The 19,375-nt window shown below is 40.2% G+C and overlaps 1 protein-coding gene across 2 annotated transcripts; it reads left to right on the plus strand.

Moving 5' to 3' along the window:
• The first annotated feature begins 339 nt into the window (after positions 1–339).
• Positions 340–18,133, plus strand: LOC149464459 (keratin, type I cytoskeletal 19-like). Of its 2 annotated transcripts, XM_089674429.1 has the most exons (8): positions 340–893; positions 1,389–1,471; positions 3,126–3,282; positions 10,674–10,835; positions 10,925–11,050; positions 12,766–12,986; positions 14,556–14,599; positions 16,412–18,133. In XM_089674429.1, exons 1-8 carry the CDS (start codon positions 396–398, stop codon positions 16,510–16,512), a joined length of 1,392 nt encoding a protein of 463 aa, XP_089530555.1. In that variant the 5' UTR covers positions 340–395; the 3' UTR covers positions 16,513–18,133. The 2 variants fall into 2 exon arrangements, with proteins under 2 accessions (XP_089530555.1, XP_089530556.1); XM_089674430.1 differs by lacking the exon at positions 14,556–14,599.
• The last annotated feature ends 1,242 nt before the right edge of the window (positions 18,134–19,375 follow it).

Below are 19,375 nucleotides of genomic sequence, written 5' to 3' on the forward strand. Positions count from 1 at the left end.
TATCACTTTCAAGGGTAAGTTTTCTAGTAAGTGCTATGACTTATAATATGATGCTTCTTTCCTGGGCTGATTGCAATCATTAGGGTGGTGCAAAATTTTCAGGTATTCCATCGCAATTATGATAAAAAGACTGTCAGATGATCAGAGCTGTAGATGGACATAAGCTTCTCTGATGTTTTCATAATAACCAAGCAGAACATTATTAAGTCATTTGAAATTGCAGCAGTCTACAAAAAAGTGTGCACAATCATAGAAAAAAATTGCTTTGTATGTGTAACTCCCGTGGTGGCCTATAAAAGAAGACACACATGCATACCAACGCTCGTCTTCTCTGCAAGATACATCGCAAAAACCCAATATACCTCAGATAATCATAATCACCCACACAGACCACCATGAGCCACAGCCAGCACAAGCAGAATTCACCTGCACCTTTAAAGGCAAATGTTCATGTAAGGAGCCACTCTCCCAAACTCTCAGTTCATCATGGAATTGCCCCATTTTCACATCATGGAGGATATCATAAAGTCCACCACACAACTCATAATACCCACGGGGGAGCAAGTAAGCCAATTCTTTTTACAAAACATTCTTCAATCACTCATGGATGTGGCTACGGAAATGTACATAGCGTTCATAATAATGACACCCTCTATAACAGCATCGGGAGCCATGGTGGATGGAAGAATGATGGTTTCTTTAATGTCAATGAGAAGGAAACCATGCAGCTCCTTAATGACCGACTAGCAACCTACCTAGAGAAGGTCCGCTGTCTGGAACAAGAAAATGCCCAAATGGAGAAGAAGATCTGTGAATGGTATGATAAAAATGCCCATATATCATTGCCAGACTTCCAACACTACTACAAGACTATTGAAGAACTTCAAAGCAGGGTAAGTCAATGAAAAATATATAGTATACTGAAAATACATTTAGAGATAGGAAGTCTATTTGCGTTTATGTTACACTGGAGGGGGATTTACTAAAACTGGAGCACTCGGAATCTGGTGCAGCTATGCATGGTAAACAGTCAACTTCCAACTTCAGCTTGTTCAATTAAGCGTTGATAGTAAAACCTTGAAGCTTATTGGTTTCTATGCAGAGCTGCATCAGATTTTGCACCCTTTAATTTTAGTAAATCTCCTACATTGCTTGTTTTTTGGGGGGGTTTTTTTGCATTTTTATTATGCCAAAAAAGGTGGAAGGGAAGGCATTATTTGGTTTATCATATATTACCTTCGTAAAAATTGTTAACATAAACTAGTTTGTTCATCAACAACATCAGACATTTTACCCGGATATTACAGATGAACATGTCTTAATTTTCTTAGTTAAAAAGTATTCCAAAAAATTATAATTTTTTTTCATATTTTTGGATGATTGAATAGATCTCCGCAGCATCTCTGGACAATGCAAGGGTAGTCTTACAGATAGATAATGCAAGATTGGCTGCTGATGACTTCAAGAACAAGTAAGTCAGCTATTATTTTCGGTATATATATTTTTAGTTTAGTAATTTTAGAAACATTGTCTGTTTTATAAGTGAATGGAGTTTACGCATATTCAACCAAAACATTTTGTTGAGTTTTAGGAGGGTTTAGAGCCTCTGCTGTGTTTTTCTTTTTTCATTTCTGACTGATGTTCTCACTGGGGAGATTTACCCTCATTTGTGGGGGAATGAAATACTGGGAAATCTCCATGAGGAGGAGACAGACAAAAACGTTTTTAGTACAGTGGGGAAAAATAGTTTGCACCAACTTTTTTTATTTCTCCCTTTGGTTCTTGGTCTGGAGTCAGAGACACATGAAGTAAGGGTAAATCTTTCCAATTGGTTCACAGTCTTAAAATAAACGAAAATTTTAACTATTCCTCTTTGTCTAAAAGTATATGGAAAATGTATTTCTCATTTGGCTGCTTTATTTTATTGTAGTCTGGTTTCAATAGCTGGTACAGATACAAGTGCATTCGTGCATTTGTATTTTGAACCATCAATTTTTTCCTAAACCACTTTTTAGATTCCTTGTGTCATTTCCCAGATCAGATTAGTAGCTGTGGAGAAACATCAGTATTTTTTAGCAACAAGCTGAAAATGAGGTACATAGATGTGAATGGTTCAAGGATAGCTGATTCATTGATAACCCTAAAAATAAAAAAACAAAAAAAACCCCACAATTTTGGATCCCTCCATAAAATCCCTACCAGACTTCTATCCCAGCAAAGGCGGACTGACAACTCATGGGGCCCCCAGGCAATAGGGGGTCATGGGGCCCTTGTGTCCTAGCCCACACTCGAACCACACCCAAAAAAGCCTATGAAAGGTACCAGGGGCATTTCATGGGGCCCCCTAGTGACCCCAGGTATCCGGGCAGTGCCTGAGTTCCCAAATGGTCAGTCCGCCCCTGTATCCCAGACAAGGTTTTGGTGTGGATTTTTAAAAAGGAAACCAAAATAAAAAATCTGGGGACCCACCCAATCTCCTTTCCAGGCATGGAACCTGGCTGGCCAGGATGAGGAGGAGCAGTGAGCATTCAAGCCCCTCAAACCATACCAGGCCACATGCCAACAACATGGGGAAGATACTCTCCATATTACCCCTAGTTTTTCACTCACAAAAAGGTCCAGTATAAAAAATACACCCACAATGTGAAGTCTTTTAGTTAAAAAAAAGTCCCGTCATCAATCAGGTCACCCAGCAAAGTAAATCCATTGTTAAACATGATGACCTGTACATGACAATCCTGCTCCAGCCAGACTTTTGCTGGCCTTTGAATGTAAAAAACCTGGACGGTAATGCTGCCTGAAGTCATTGACCAAATTTGCTCATCTGTCATCTCTCAACTGACTTGGTTATTATGAGAAACAAGCTATAGGGTGGGTCAGGAAGGCGGTGTCATTTCGTGCCGGCAGTAACAGCACCACTAAATGAGTAAAAGATTTCTATGAATATATGGGACGTTTAATATGGCAATATATTGTACAGGACGGGTGGCAACCTTAGTGCCCCATGGTGGAGGGAAGTGTGTTGAAAGAAGATCTGATGAGAAGATGTGATGTAATTGAACTATTCTGCATATTCAATATGATATATGTTTCATTGCTTCTAATCGTTTATTCCCATTTCTAAGATATGAGCTGGAATTCAGGCTAAGAACTTTTGTGGAGACTGATTTGAAAGGATTGCGTAAAGTAATAGAAGGGCTTAATATAGAGAGAACTGACTTAGAGGTTCAATTGGAGTGCCTGCAGGATGAATTGTTGCAAATGAAGAAGCATCAGGAAGAGGTAATTTCAACTTGATACAGTTGAACATCAAATTAAATATAAAAGTGCTACTTATTGAAGTGAAGTATGGCGGAATAGTCCCCATTTTGGGTTTTTTTTTTTTTTTCATTTTAAAGAGTCAAAACTTTCTAGATTTGGAAATGCACCATATCACTTTATCTACTATAGTTGCTTGGGTGGGGGTCAGCATTTTAATTTCCAGCAAGATACCATGGTTGTGCATTTATATTCTCCAAGATGACATGAGCAGATTCCTTTTTCTCCTCTACTTCGGGCCACCAAGCCCCACTAAAGCACACTAATACCCCATTACCACTAGATGCAATGCACGCTCATCTTCTCATTAGACCCATATAATCATAGGTCACAATTGCTTGAAATTCATCCCACTTGGTGTATAAGCTTTCACCTCTTTGCAGCTACTTCACTCCTCCTGTCCCTTTAAGGTACTGGTATCTTTCTGTATCCACCCAGATAAGTGTAGGCTCAAAGGGAGAAAGGATAATTCATAGTGCAACCCCATATACACATAAAATAATTTATTCAAGTAAAATATCACTCTCACAGAGTAAAAACCAAAAGGAAAGCTGATTCCCTTAATCAAAATGGCTCCTGCAGTACCACTTACAGTTTCTGTGGTACCGGAAGTGACATCACTAGGCTCCACCCTATGCGTTACCTCACTGGTCACGTGACTTTGTCATGATTTTATGTGTATACGGGGGTTGCGCTATGAATTATCCAGTTTTGGATAGATTGAGTTTTAGGAACTGGTATGACATCCAGTCTGATATGTCTGTTAGTAAATCAGTGATAAGTGAGGAAACTGATGGGGTGAGCTGAGGATTAGGGAGCTGGTATGACATCCAGTCTGATATGTCTGTTAGTAAGTCAGTGATAAGTGAGGACACTGATGGGGTGAGCTGAGGATTAGAGAGATAGATTTGTGTGTCATCAGCATAGAAATGGTATTGGAAACCATAGGAGGCTATCAGCTGACCCAAGGAAGAAGTGTAGATCAAGCATAGGAGAGGTCCAAGGACAGAACCTTGGGGGACCCCGACAGTAAGAGGAGTAAGAGAGGAGGAAGTAGAGTTGTAAGTGACACTGAAGGAGGAGGGGGTGGTCAACTGTGTCAAAGGCAGCGGAGAGGTCGAAGAGTATGGAATAATGACCATTGGTTTTAGCAGTTAGTAAGTCGTTTGTTAGTTTTAGGAGAGCAGTTTCTGGAGTGCTGTGGGCAAAATCCAGACTGAAGGGGATCGAGAAGGTTATTCTCAATAAGGTGGCAGCTCAGCCGGTTGTAGACTAGACTTTTTTATATGTTTAATTTGTTTTATTATTGCTATATTCCTCACATTATTTCTTATTTAGGAATTTGGTGGGAACCATAGTAGCGTACTAAGCACTGATGCCCCTTACTAATAGTAATTTACTCTTTTCCTGTAGATTAAGGTATGGTAAATTGTGGTATAGAAAGTACATCATACTCTGCTGGCCATAACCTACGCATGCTCTGTAGTTTCCTTCTACTTATACTGTATAAGCATTGCATTTCCCTATGGGCCCCGATGGAGAAACTGTCTACTTGTACATTTTTCAGTATGTTCCAGTCAGTGAAGGTGGTTGGCAGTGGATCAGAGTTCAACAGTGCGGGGCTATATTTGTGATGGGAGAGGTAGAGGGACAGTTGGCCCCAACTTAATTGAAAAGACCAGTTATCTTTCAAAGTAAAGCTGTCACATGAAAAACATAAAAATTGTCCCCCCCCCCCCCCAATGCCCTCCAGTGCCTCTTCAGGCTCTCTGTTCCACCAGAGAACCTGGAACTGAAGCCAGGGATCAGAAGCTATTACTAGCTTATGCAAGCATCTAAACAGACTGATCATGGTCTGATCTGATGCTGTTCAGGGCAGAGGAGACATCTGAGGTCACTGCCTATTGTTATCACAAAGAATATTTACATTCCTTATCATAAAAATAAAAGTGGGCAAAAAACAATCAAAGGAACAGTGTAAAAATAATAAATAATAATTTTTAATAAAGTAAAGCGCCCCTGTCCTGCTGTGCCGGCATGCAAAGGCAAACACAAAGATTACATAGGTCATGCATGCATATGTAAACGGTGCTCGCCCCAACCATGTGATGTATTGTCATGAATATTATAGCAAGAGCAATAATTCTAGCTCCTTTATCCACTTGACCTCTGGAAGATGTACCCCCCTTCGTGACCAGGCCATTTTTTGCTATACGGCACTGACAATTGTGCAGTAGTCATTCAACTCTGTACATAAATTAAATTTATATAATTTTTTTCCCCACAAATAAAGCTTTCTTTTGGTGGTACTTGATCATCATTGGATTTTTTATTTTTTGTGCTATAAATGAAAAAACAAAACAAAAAAAAATATTTTTTTTTACTTTCTGCCTTTAAAACATATTCAATAAAAAAAAAATAAAAAAAAATCCAATTTCTGCATAAATTTAGGCCAAAATGTATTCTGCTACATATTTTTGGTAAAAAAAATCTCAATAAGCGTATATTGATTGGATTGTACAAAGCATCTACAAATTATGATATATGTACTGGATTTTTTTTACTATTAATAGCAGTGATTAGTGACTTATAGCAGGACTACAATTTTGCCGCGGACAGTCTGACACTAACTGACACTTTGTGGGAATCAGTGAGTGACACTAATATAGTGATTAGTGCTAAAAATATATACTGTCACTGTATTAATGACACTGGCTGGGAAGGGGTTAAACATCTAAGATGATCAAAGGGTAACCATTACCCTTGATCTTCTTAGATGTTTAACCCCTTCCCAGCCAGTGTCTAGCTATTTGTTTTGTGTACACAGTAAGGTGTTTTTAATAAGCAATCTGCTGGATTTTAATCCCTACTTTGCAGGGAATAAAAAATTTCTTTCTTGTTTACATAGGCAGAGCTGTGTCCTGTCACTCTCCTGGACAATCAATAGGTGCCATTGCTCATCTATTGGCTAGCACCTGTTGATCGGCTTTTTCTGTGTCCAATCCCCCCACCGCAGAAGTGCAAAATCATATTTATATATGTGTACGTGATTTTGCAAATAATGTCCACCCTGTAGCAGTAAATAGTATGGTATAGGGCAGAAGGAAAGTAGTTAAAACTTGAAACTAGTAACCCATGGAGATTTTTAAGTAGTTTGTTGCTGATCCACAGGCACATGCAATTTTAAAGCGCGACATGTTAGCTATCTGATTACTCGGTGTAACATCATTTTTTATATTTTACCAACAAATTGTGTTCTATATTTTACTTTTTTTTGCATGGAAATTCATTCAAGTGTATTTTTTTCCTAAAAAATTGCATTTAAAAAAATCACTGCTCAAATACTGTGTGGCTTAAAAAATTTCAAAGACCACAATTTAATTCTCTAGGGCTTCTGCTAAAAAAAAAAAAAAAAATATATATATATATATATATATACAGTTGTGTCCAAAATTATTCAACCCCCAATGCTGTAAAGGGGTTTAGGGACTATAGTGTACATTTGGAATTGTATTCAGAATCAAATCCTACAAGGACGTTGTAACTACCCAAATGCAACTAAAATGACATCAATTGTTTATGTAATACAGTAGTAAATGGTTCTTATGTGGTTTCTTCATTGCCACAATTATTCAACCCCTTAAAGACTACCACTCTGAAGAACAGAGGTTCATACAGGTGCTTTCCATCAGGTATTGAAAACACCTGTGGATGTCACCGAGCAGCAATCAAGCATAATAAGCACCAATTAGGCAGCTTTAAAATGACTGTGATACTCAGCTCCTTCTAGACATTTACTGGTGTGGTTACAAACATGGTGAAGGCAAGAGAATGGTCCAGGAAGACAAGAGAAGAGGTGATTTCTCTTCACAGGAAGGGCAATGGCTATAAGAAGATTGCAAAGATGTTAAACATACCAAGAGACACCTTAGGAAGCATCATTCGCAAATTCAAGGCAAAGGGCACTGTTGAAACGCTACCTGGTCGTGGCAGAAAGAAGATGCTGACTTCGACTGCTGTGCGCTACCTGAAGCGTAGAGTGGAGAGAAGTCCCCGTGTGACTGCTGAGGAACTGAGAAAAGATTTGTCAGATGTGGGTACAGAAGTTTCAGCCCAGACAATAAGACGCACACTGCGTAATGAAGGCCTCCGTGCCAGAACTCCCAGGCGTACCCCCTTGCTGTCTCCAAAGAATAAGAAGAGTCGACTGCAGTATGCCAAAAGCCATGTGGACAAACCACAAAAGTTGTGGGATAGTGTTCTGTGGACTGATGAAACAAAATTAGAACTGTTTGGGCCCATGGATCAACGCTATGTTTGGAGGAGGAAGAACAAGGCCTATGATGAAAAGAACACCTTGCCTACTGTGAAGCATGGTGGAGGGTCAATCATGCTTTGGGGCTGTTTTGCTTCTGCAGGTACAGGGAAGCTTCAGCGTGTGCAAGGTACCATGAATTCTCTTCAGTACCAGGAGATATTGGATGGAAACGTGATGCAGTCCGTCACACACCTGAGGCTTGGGAGACGTTGGACCTTTCAACAGGACAATGATCCCAAGCATACCTCCAAGTCCACTAGAGCATGGTTGCAGAGGAAAGGCTGGAACATTTTGGAGTGGCCATCGCAGTCACCAGACTTAAATCCGATTGAGAACCTCTGGTGGGACTTAAAGAAAGCAGTTGCAGTGCGCAAGCCTAAGAATGTGACTGAACTGGAGGCCTTTGCCCATGAAGAATGGGCGAAGATACCCGTAGATCGCTGCAAGACACTTGTGTCAAGCTATGCTTCACGTTTAAAAGCTGTTATAACTGTAAAAGGATGCTGTACTAAGTACTAAGATTGAATGTCACTTGGGGGTTGAATAAAACTGATAATGCTGTGAGCACAGAAAAGACATTTGTGGTTATTTCATTATAACTGTTATGTTATATTTGTCTGACCTACAAGTGCCTCTTTAATGTAAATGTAAGCAAGATGACTGAATGATCAAAAGCAATGTCAAACTGGCCAAAACACTCAATTTCAGTGGGGGTTGAATAATTTTGGACACAACTGTATATATATACTCTCACTAGCCCCTTTATTAGGTACACTTTGCTAGTGCCAAGAAAATCTCCCCCACACCATTACACCACCACCACCAGCCTGAACCCTTGATACAAGGCAGGGTGGATCTATGCTTTCATGTTGTTTACGAAAACATTCTGACCCTATCATCTGAATGTCGCAGCAACCAGTTTGCCCATTTTCATTCACACAACTGCCGCTCATTGAAAATTTTCTCTTATTTCGGATCATTCTCTGTAAACCCTAGAGGTGGTTGTGTGTTAAAATCCCAGTAGATCAGCAATTTTTTAAATACTCAGACCAGCCCGTCTGGCACAAACAACCATGCCACATTCAAAATCACTAAAATCCCCTTTCTTCCCCATTCTGATGCTCAGTTTTAACTTCAGTAAGTTGTCTTCACCACGTCTAGATGCCTAAATGCATTGAGTTGCTGCCATGTTATTGGCTAATTAGCAATTTGTGTTACCAAGTAATTAAACAGGTGGACCTAATAAAGTGGCCACTGTGTGTGTAAATACTCTATCTATCTATCTATCTATCTATCTATCTATCTATCTATACACACACACACACACACACACACACACACACACTGTATTGCCAAAAGTATTGGGACGCCTGCCTTTACATGCCCATGAACTTTAATGGCATCCTAGTCTTAGTCTGTAGGGTTCAATATTGAGTTGGCCCACCTTTTGCAGTTTTAACAGCTTCAACTGTTCTGGGAAGGCCGTCCACAAGATTTAGGAGTGTGTCTATGGAAATGTTTGACCACTTGCAGTCTCCGCTCTAATTCATCCCAAAGGTGTTCTATCAGGTTGAGGTCAGGGCTCTGCACAGGCTAGTCAAGTTCCTCCACCCCAAACTCGCTCATCCATGTCTTTATGGACCTTGCTTTGTGCACTGATGCACAGTCATGTTGGAACAGGAAGGGGACATCCCAAAACTCTTCCCACAAAGTTAGAAGCATGAAATTGTCCAAAATGTCTTGGTATGCTGACGCCATAAGAGTCCCCTGCACTGAAACTAAGGGGCCAAGCCCAACCCCTGAAAAACAACCTCCACACCATAATTCCTCCTCCACCACACTTTACACTTGGTACAATGCAATCAGGCAAGTACTGTTCTCGTGGCAACCGCAAAACCCAGACTCGGCCATCAGATTACCAGACAGTGAAGACAACATGTCTCCATTGCTCTAGAGTTCAGTGGCGGCATGCTTTACAGCACTGCATCAGATGTTTTGCATTGCACTTGGCGATATAAGGCTTGGATCAGGGGCGGACTGACCATTTAGAAACACGGGCACTGTCCGAAGGCTCAGGGTCAGTAGGGGGCCCCATGAGATGCCCCTGGTACCTTTATCATAGGATTTTTTGAGTTTGGGCAAGGACATAGGGGCCCCATGATCCCCTATTGCCCGGGGGCCCCATGAGTTGTCAGTCTGCCCCTGGCTTGGATGCAGCTGCTCGGCCATGCAAATCCTTTCCTTGAAGCTCTCTATGCACTGTTGTGCTAATCTGAAGTCCACACGATGTTTGGAGGTCTTTAGCTATTAACTCTGCAGACAGTTGGCGACTTCTCCATACTGTGAGCTTGAGCATGCGTTGACCCCGCTCTTTCATTTTACATGGCCTACCACTTCATGGCTGAGTTGCTGTTGGTCCCAGTTGCTTCCACCTTGTTATAATCCAACTAAGGGTTTACTGTGAAATATTCAGTAGCAAGGAAATTTCACGAATGGACAGGTGGCGACCTATCATTTTACCACGCTTAAATTCACTTCAATGCTTCCCTGTCTGGCAAGCCCTTGGATGTGTCTGGGTTTGGCGGTTGACAAGAAAACGGTACTTGCCTGACTGCATTGTGACAAGTGTCAGGTTTGGTGGAGGGCGGATTATGGTGTGAGGTTGTTTTTCAGGGTTTGGGCTTGGCCTCTTAGTTCCAGTGAAGGGAACTCTTAAGGCATCTGCATTCCAAGACATTTTGGACAATTTCATGCTCCCAACTCAATAGTGGACCAACTCAATATTGAACCCTACGGACTAAGACTGGGATGCCATTAAAGCTCATGTGCTTGTAAAGGCAGGCGACCAATACTTTTGGCACTATAATATATATAAATATATATATAAAATGTTTTGTGGTTCTAATTTTCTAGCAAACTGATTTTTACGTGTAAACAAAAAGTGTCAGAAAAGACCTGGTCTTTTAAACTAATGTTCCTGATGCTACCTGTACATTACTGTAAATATACATTTTCACATTTTACTTTAACCTTAAAGGATGTGACATGTCTGCGAAACCAACTGGGTGCCAGGATCAGTGTTCATGTAGACGCTGCACCATCCGTCGACCTCACCAGGGTCCTGTCTGAACTCCGAGAGCAGTATGAAAATCTGATGGATAGGAACCTGAAGGAAGTTGAGAGCATTTTTATTGCCAGGGTAAGTCATCTTTTATTTGGTAAACTTCATAACAGTTAATTAAGTTGTATTCATTTCTGTATGACTTAATTTATCTTTTATATTTTTAGAGTGAGGACCTGAACAGGGAAGTGGCTTCTGGATCAGAACAGCTGCAGTCAGTTCAGACCGAACTTATTGACTTAAAACGATGTTTGCAAACCCTTGAGATTGAACTTCAAAGTCAGCTGAGCATGGTATGTAATGTAATATACTGAATAATCTAGCATACCATCATGGAGCTTATGTCATTAAAATAAAGTTCCCTTTGCAAATCAGTGGAAAGTATTCATGGTGGGGATTGCCATTGTTTTGTGGATTTCCAACTTGCCACTGCAATTAGAAATTCTTTGACCATACCAGTACCAGAATGGTAAAATGTCAATTGTATGTCCATTATCCCTAGTATATGTGTTTCTTTGTGCAAAATCTACTTTGTATTATAGTGTAACACTTTGCTGTTGGCATTGCACTTCTGGTAACTGAAAATTAAGATAAATGAGATAGATATTGGACTACAATGGAGCCTCAAAATCTCCTATGCACATTTAATTACATACTGCATATGCAATATATTTTTCTGGCAATTGCTGTTTACAGATTTATAGAACAACTTGAAATTAAGCATGGCTAACGTGCTGACTGTCTCATCATCAATAATTAATTTTTATTTATAGTGACAGCAGGAGGTTGATCCCTTAGACTTCAGTATGAAAGTTCCTAACATGGTACTGAAGTTCTGCCCATTTTAAGGGTGGCTTTTCCTGGGCAAAGTGCTTCAAAATGGAAGTCAAGGCATCTTCCACATCTTCTGTATCAATTTTTATCAATAATCAATGTGCCTTATTGTTTCAGTTATATATTTTCTGTTTTTAATACCAATGTACGTGATAGTTCCTCTATGCTGTGGTTTTGGCTAGACGTGCACACTGAAAAAATGTTTTTCTTCATTTCATTTCGAATGCTTTCATTCATTGAAGAATTTGCTTTTGTCATATTTGTTATGTTGACCTGATGCATTTTTGGAATTTCGTTTAGTTTATTCTTTGGTCTGGGTGGATCTGAAAATTTGTTTAGTTTTCCTAAGAGACTGCTGTATATTTGATATATTATTGAATCAGATGGATTTGAATCAGAAGGATTCAATATTTTCAGACTCTAGTCCAACCCACCAAGAAAAATGGCATGAGCTGATTGGACAACATTGACTGGCGTCATGTGCATCCAAATTAATTAATGTAATGAAATTTGGATCCATTTGTTATCCGCATTTGGAAATTGAATTAATTTCCCTAGGGTGTCACATACCATCGCATCATGTAACACCATCCAAATGAAACAAATGCATTTGTTAATTTCGGTATAACTTTTTTTCTGATTCATTGACATTCATTCCTATGTCTATTCAGAGATTTGTATGTATCTGAATCTCTGAAAATTACATTTCTGTCCAAAAAATGAATTGAAACTAAATTTACATGTCTACTTTTGGCACTGCAATAAAATAACAGTAATTCTAAGGTTTCTGGAGCCATCCTGAAGCATTAGAATCCTGAGACCATCTCCAGTACATTGAGCCATCCAGGAGATAGACACTAGATGAAAGCACCTCAAACATAAGTGCCTCTTTATTTCTCCTTCCACTTTTGGTGGTTTCATGACAGCCTAGTACCTCCTGTGACATGCAAATCAGTGATTTGAGAGTAAATGTTATCCTGGTGTTATGTGACTACATGATTTCCATTACTGATTGAGTTAAAACAGTTTTAGCAATATGCGAAGGGCTCTATGTCAAATGCAGATAACCAGCATGAGTGTTCTACTTGTGTTTCCCTGGCATTAGTTTGAATTGTGCTGATTAAAAGTCTAGCTCTACACATGTTACCAATGAATACTTGTGTTTTGTCTTTAGAAATCAGCCCTTGAGTGCACCTTGGCCGAGACAGAAGCAACTTTCGGCTCCCAACTTTATCAGCTACAAAACCTGATTGACAATGTGGAAAATCAACTCTCACAGATTCGATCAGAACTAGAGAGACAAATTTATGAGTACAAGATTCTCATGGATCAAACAACCCATCTGGAGATGGAGATCACCACATATAAGCGACTGCTGGAAGCACAAGATGTTTAGTAAGTAAAGGAGAGGCTAGTCTGTGCAGAGGTAGGCCAATGAAAAGGACATTGCAATAGCCAAGGTGAGAGATATCAAGGGAGTTAATTAATAGCTCGATGGTGTCATTGGTTAAGAAGGGGCATATTTTGGTAATTTTAGGGAGGTGAAGGTGACAGGATTTGGACAGTCAAGGGATGTGTCAATAAGATGACACATTAAAATTTAGGATTGCACCCAGCACCCTAGCATGAGGAGAGGGGCTGATAGTTATGGCATTGATCCTAATGAAAAAAGATGGAAGAGAAGGGCGAGGAGCATATTATGAACTCCGTTTTGGAAAGATTGAGCTTTAGGACAAGGTGTGACTTCCATACTAATATGTCAATTAGTGATGTGCAAGAAGACTGAAGGGCTTAGCTGAGGAGTAAAGAAATACATTTGGGTGTCCTCAGCTTAGAGGCCTGAGAACAGAGCTTTGGGGTACCCCTATGTAAGAGGAAAGGAGAAGATTGAATAATATCTTTATTCAATTTAAATGAAAAATAAGTGTTTTCATAGAATCTATCCACCAAAAAACTGATGTTTTAATTGTAGTAGATGCAGGGCTGTGGATAAGGGGGTACCATCAGTCCTCTTTTATGGGTCCTAGGCCAGCGGGGTAGGGGCAGGGAGCTGGGTGAAGCAGATGCGGGCAGGTTGTATAATCGGCAAGTTGCTGAAATGGATCCCCTGTATGGCTTTCTCTGCATCAGCTGAACGCTGGCTTCTTCTCCTCTCCCTCCTGCTGGCTTTCAGCTGCTGCAGAGAGAGCCAAACAAGGGATCGGTTCCAATAACTGCCTCAGGCTGCACCCATCACCCTCCCTGTGCCCCATACATTTCCACCTGCTGCCCAGGCCCCCCTGTGTGTCCCCACTCCCACAGTGCTGCTGGATTTCCTGCTCGGTTTTCCACTGGCAGCTGCAAGCACATAATACGATCCTTCAGGATGGAGAGTAGGGGAAGGATCCGGTAAATATGTCACATTTACCAGTCCCTTCCTTTCCTGAATGAACACAATGAGTGCACGTTACCAATAACTCACTGTGTACATTCATAACTGAAGCATAGCAAACTGTGTTTTTTTGGGGGGAGGGGCCCTGTCAGGTTGGCTGTATGGAGCCCTTTGGTTTATAACAGCAGCCCTGAGTAGATGCCAGCAAATTAGTTTTCCACCAGAATTTTATGCTTCTCAATCTCACTGTTAGACCTCCGAAGAGGTAGAAGAACCGTGTAATTTAGAAATGGGTGTGTGGGCTGATGTTTTGGATAGGTATGCAAAAAATTGAGGAATTCCAGCCAGTGTTGCTTTCCCAAAAATAAGCATTTTGAATGTGCATTAATTCAGCATTTAATTATAAGCAGTTTTTAAGTTTTGTGTGAACATAGCTTTCATGGTCAACTTTTTAAGGTATAGATCAAATATACAGTATGCAGGTTCTTTATGTTAAGTCTTGTAAGTCACTACTCCAATACAACTGCAATGTACGATCTATAATTTTCCTTCATACACACTGGACTGTTGATGCCCATCCCATATCTCTACAGCGTTCCAGATCAACATCATCAGCATGAGAAGCTCCATAGAGAAAGTAAGTGAGGAAGTTAAAGGCTATAAAAATTACCTGAAGTCCAAGTTTTGCTGTTTTGAGCTTTTATAAAAGAACTCATGATTCATCTTGGGATGACTGCCAAATGGATGAAATTGATGACAAATGTACATTTGGTCTGTTATATTTGTTTTACACTAGTGCCTCCCTTAGGAATATAGGGGACAACAACTTCAGCTGATAGATGAATCATTTGGGTTTATTCTGGTCCTTATTACTTAGTAAAGTATATTTCCAGGCAAAACATTTCTTCTAGTTGGGCCCGTTTCCCCATTGGGGAGATTCACCCCTCTGTTTATTTTGTGACTATTATCTCCAAGAAAATAAGTAAGGGGGAATCCAAAATTTTAGCGTTGTCCCCCAAGCAAGAGATGCTGAGAAATCACCCAATGATGATACTGTTCTGGGGCAATTCCCCCACTATGAAAGATTGCTTCTCTGAAAGATTTCATTATCTGAACATTAATTGTATACATAGCAGTGGTAAAACTTACAAATCATGTCCAGATTTCTGCACAGCTAACATAGCCTAGGACAGCAGGTGTACACCAACCCAAACCACCCATGTATCATTTTTCTGCCTGTTATATTCCTCTGTATAATGATAGGTTCCAGAATGCCACCCTATCTGTAAGTCCAGTCCAGCTAAATCCCCATTATTCATGTCCGTACATACTTTGTGCTTCTTTTTCTGGTGAAATTGTGTGTTGTGTATTTACAGCTTACACATTCTGGATCCTGACACCTAGAATTAAACTGCTATTTTGTGGTATTGGTGCAGTAAAGGCTTCTTTCTGGCAACTCCACCATGCAGCTCATTTTTGTTCAAATATCATTGCACTGTGTTCCTTGAAACAACCACACCAACTTTTTCCAGAGTAGCCTGTTTTCCTCCTGTAGTTACCTATGGGTTTTTCTTTGTATCCTGAGCAAAATCTTCTGGCAGTTGTGGATGCAATCTTTCTTGGTCTACCTGACCTTGGCTTGGTATCAAGAGATCCCTGCGTTTTCCACTTATTAAAAAGTGATTGAACAGTACTGACTGGCACATTCAAGGCTTTGGATATATTTTTATATCATTTTCCATCTTATAAAGTTCCATTACCTTGTTACACAGGTCTTCTGACAGGTTTTTTTTGTTTCCCATGGCTCAGTATCTAGCCTGCTCAGTGCATCCACGTGCGAGCTAACAAACTCATTGACTATTTACTCACATACACAAATTGCAACTTAAACAGCCACAGATGTGGGAAATTAACCTTTAATTGACATTTTAACCCCTGTGTGTCACCTTGTGTGTCTGTACCAAGGCCAAACATTCCAGGGTATGTTAAACTTTTTATCAGGGCCATTTGGGTGATTTCTGTTATCATTATTATTGAAAAAGGAAAAACAGCTATGTGATAATAAATGGCTTCAAATGATCACTATCCCTAAATAAAAGACAGTTTTTTATGATTAGTCATATTTCCAATATCTATGCCAAAATTTCATGATTTCTGCCAGGGTATGCAGAGCTTTGAGCACAACTGCACATCCAGGTATTCCTGCCATCAATTTATTCATTGCTATGCTATAGGTTCCCTAAAATGCTCTCATAGATTAGAATTAGGGATCATGCTACATGAACGGTCCTTGATGTGGCAGTGCGACTTATATACATGTGAATGTTGTACAACCAAAACCTCTCTTTTAATGCAGATTGTTAAATAGTGTTTTTTTTTTTGCTGACTAGCTATTAGATGGGCTGGGACTTTTGAATTTTTCAAATAACTTTTTATCTCATGATTACAGTTTCTCGCAACACTGCAAGACACCATCTGAGCACTCAGGAACCTGACCACGGAAAAGTAGAACACCAAGCCAAGGAACCTATTCACCAATCAACAAAGTGATTTATCACAAAGAAGCAACATAGCATCTATCTACATATTTCTAAGCTGGATCCTAGATTAGACATTTAGAGGGCTTTTCTTTCTTTTTTTTTTGCATGCTAACTATAATCAAGCAGGATGGGTAGGTCTTATTGTTTAGGTGAAAATGTAACGTATACATATAATATTCCAAAGCTTCTGGTTAATTCCTGGTTAAAGGGTAAGTCCACTTTAAACAGATATTTCACTTGGAGGTAGATTTGACACTTTTGCACATGAGTTGGTTTGGTAAATGTTTCTGCGACCTTAGAGGGAGTTCTTCCACAGAAGATCCTGTCTCTTTTCCTACACCGTGGACAAGGTCTTTTTGCCAAGCTGTGATGTTATCCATGTCTTATATCTTTGACTGTATTCGGTATGGACCTGGTACCAAAACTGCTTTGTAAATGATCAAGTAGAATGTGCCATGGCAGGGATAAAACTGTGAAATTTTATATTCTATGACCCCAGGAACTTTAAGCAATCCTCTCAAGAACAAAATATACCCTCAACATTTTCACTTTTAAGTTCAGCTGAGAAACCACACCAGCCATCCATATCGCTGTCTAAATTGAACCATGTCCATTTTCTCAAAGCCAGGATCTTTTGGAGGTCCATAACTGTGCCTCCAAATTTTGAGGGATGGAAGATATGAGCATATCAAGTAAAAGTCAATATCTGGACTCCGTGTTGCCCCTCAAAATTCCTCCTTTCTTGTGGCCCCCACTGGCTATCGATTTTTGCATTTTGTTAACCACTAAAGTTTTTTTTAAGTCATCAGGTCAGTCATGTGACTATATACCATCGCCTTCATCTTCACCTCTTGTTTATGTGATGTCATTAGCACCACTCTCTGCCCAGTACAGTGTGACTAAAGGGTGCTGTGTTGATCCCATCTCCTGGGAGTGGGCCCATGCCACCTTGCACTCAACGTAGAGTCATTAGTCTTCTGGGTTGAGTGACGCTGGGCATCCCTCAACCCAGAACACTGAGAACATCATGTAGCAAAGAAAGGGTACTGCAAGGAAAAGCTCCAAACTGGGATCAGGTACTGGGTAATCTTTTACAAAAATAAAGATTTTGCCTGGAGCTGAGCTTCAAATAAAAGAGCTGACGCTTCATACTCTATTTAGTAACATTTTCTGTGGGAGGTGTAACAAGAGATTTGAAAAGACCTATAAGTATCAACTGACTTGGTCAATAAGACTTCACAAAGAACAACTGTGATTGACAAAGTCTTGCAGCTTATAAAATATATTACATTTTCTTATAGTCAGATCAGTATGCTGCTATGGATGACTGCTCATATTTGTCATCTCAATCCATAATCCAAGCATATCTCACCTACAAATTGAAAAAAAAAAGGGACCCTATACAATATTTCCTAATAGGTGTAATAATCTGGACTTTTTCACCAAAGAGTGGGATACCATTCGAACCTGTGTTTTATTGTTTGTAACAAAAACAACTTGATTCATAGCGTGTGCTTGGTACGGTACAGTATATTGCTTAATTGTATCTAATATTAGATATATTTACTGTACTGCATGTGTGCATCTTTCTATAGATAAAATAATAAAATGGCTCCTTTGTGTATTGCAAATTGCTGGAATGTGTATATAGAAAGTGCTTTTATTACTATATAAGGATGACCTCAATATTCATGTAGCGATATCCCCTTAGGAGTCACCAAAGTTTGGGTCCCCCTATAGTCTGGCACAACAAGGCAACACACATTTCTTTCAAACAGACTTCCATCCAGGAGACAGTAACCAGTCGTTGAGCTTCTTTTTCTGGATTTTATTAGGGAGATTGAACTTGGATGTGGTAAGGAGCGTATGGGATGCCCAAGGGTAATGGCAAAAGAGGACAAACTCCTTAGCAACTATGTACAAGTATTTACAGCAAAAATTCTTATGAAAAGCTAGCCAGCATCTCCTGTTGTATCACCCCAGACCCCAGATGACTCCTCTCCTCATCCAGCTGTACTGAGTGAAGCCCTGGGTAGGGGATCCAGTGCCTGCCACTGCAGTGTTAAACAGACCCAGGTAAGATGCCTAATCAAGTTTTCCACTAGAGTTCCTTTTTCCCCTTATTGGCCCAGGGGGTGCAGGTCTACTCACTTAGTTCTTCTCCTGTGCTGCTGCTGGGTCAATGGCTACTACCAGGCCTTCCAGCTGGGCCACTCCTTCCCTGCTGCACAGGTGGTCCTCGTTCTGGGGGCTGGTGAAGTCCTGAGCTTTCCTCCTTCCAAGGTCCTCTGCCTGCAGGTGGGCCCCACTCCATCATGGCCCTCTTGGCTTCTGCTCTCCAGCCTCTCACTTCCTCATCTTTCACCAGAACTCGCCTCCTGCTAAGCAGGCTTGGTCATTCTTAAGGGCTGTCCTGGACCCTTGCCAAGCTTCCTGTTGGGGATTGGTCAGCATTCCCTAACTGTGCAGACTAGCCACTCCTTACCGCCACCCACTGCTTCTAGAACTTTCTCCAAAGTTCTAGTGCAGGGGGGAGTCTCAGGGAGCCAGTTTGCAGAGCCTCTCAGACCAAAATTTGACCCCTCTGACTGTTGCAACAGACTGCTACTCAGCCTCTAACAATTAAAACTTTAGCTTCCCCTGGCTAACTAGGAAGGTACTACATTCATATAAATTATTTCTGAACAGATAGATTGATAGATAGATAGATAGATAGATAGATAGATAGATAGATAGATAGATAGATAGATCAGTGTATTTCATTTTTAAATTTCAGTAGTGCTTATTAATTAAAAAAACAACAAAGATCTGTAAACCTTTTCCTGTACATTGTTCAAGACATAACAAAAGCCTTAGTTAAATGCTAAGAGTGA

Source organism: Staurois parvus, unplaced genomic scaffold (genome assembly GCF_062004578.1).
Source record: "Staurois parvus isolate SC_StPar_1 unplaced genomic scaffold, SC_StPar_1.0 ptg000151l, whole genome shotgun sequence".
NCBI classification, from domain to species: domain Eukaryota; kingdom Metazoa; phylum Chordata; class Amphibia; order Anura; family Ranidae; genus Staurois; species Staurois parvus.

What these genes read in the sequence shown, in the direction of transcription:
- LOC149464459 (XM_089674429.1), top strand. Translation starts at nt 396, where the DNA reads ATGAGCCACAGCCAGCACAAGCAGAATTCACCTGCACCTTTAAAGGCA. An exon ending in GCTGATGACTTCAAGAACAA is followed by an intron (nt 1,472 to 3,125) that starts GTAAGTCAGCTA and finishes CCCATTTCTAAG; the next exon opens with ATATGAGCTGGAATTCAGGC. An exon ending in CTGGAAGCACAAGATGTTTA is followed by an intron (nt 12,987 to 14,555) that starts GTAAGTAAAGGA and finishes ATATCTCTACAG; the next exon opens with CGTTCCAGATCAACATCATC.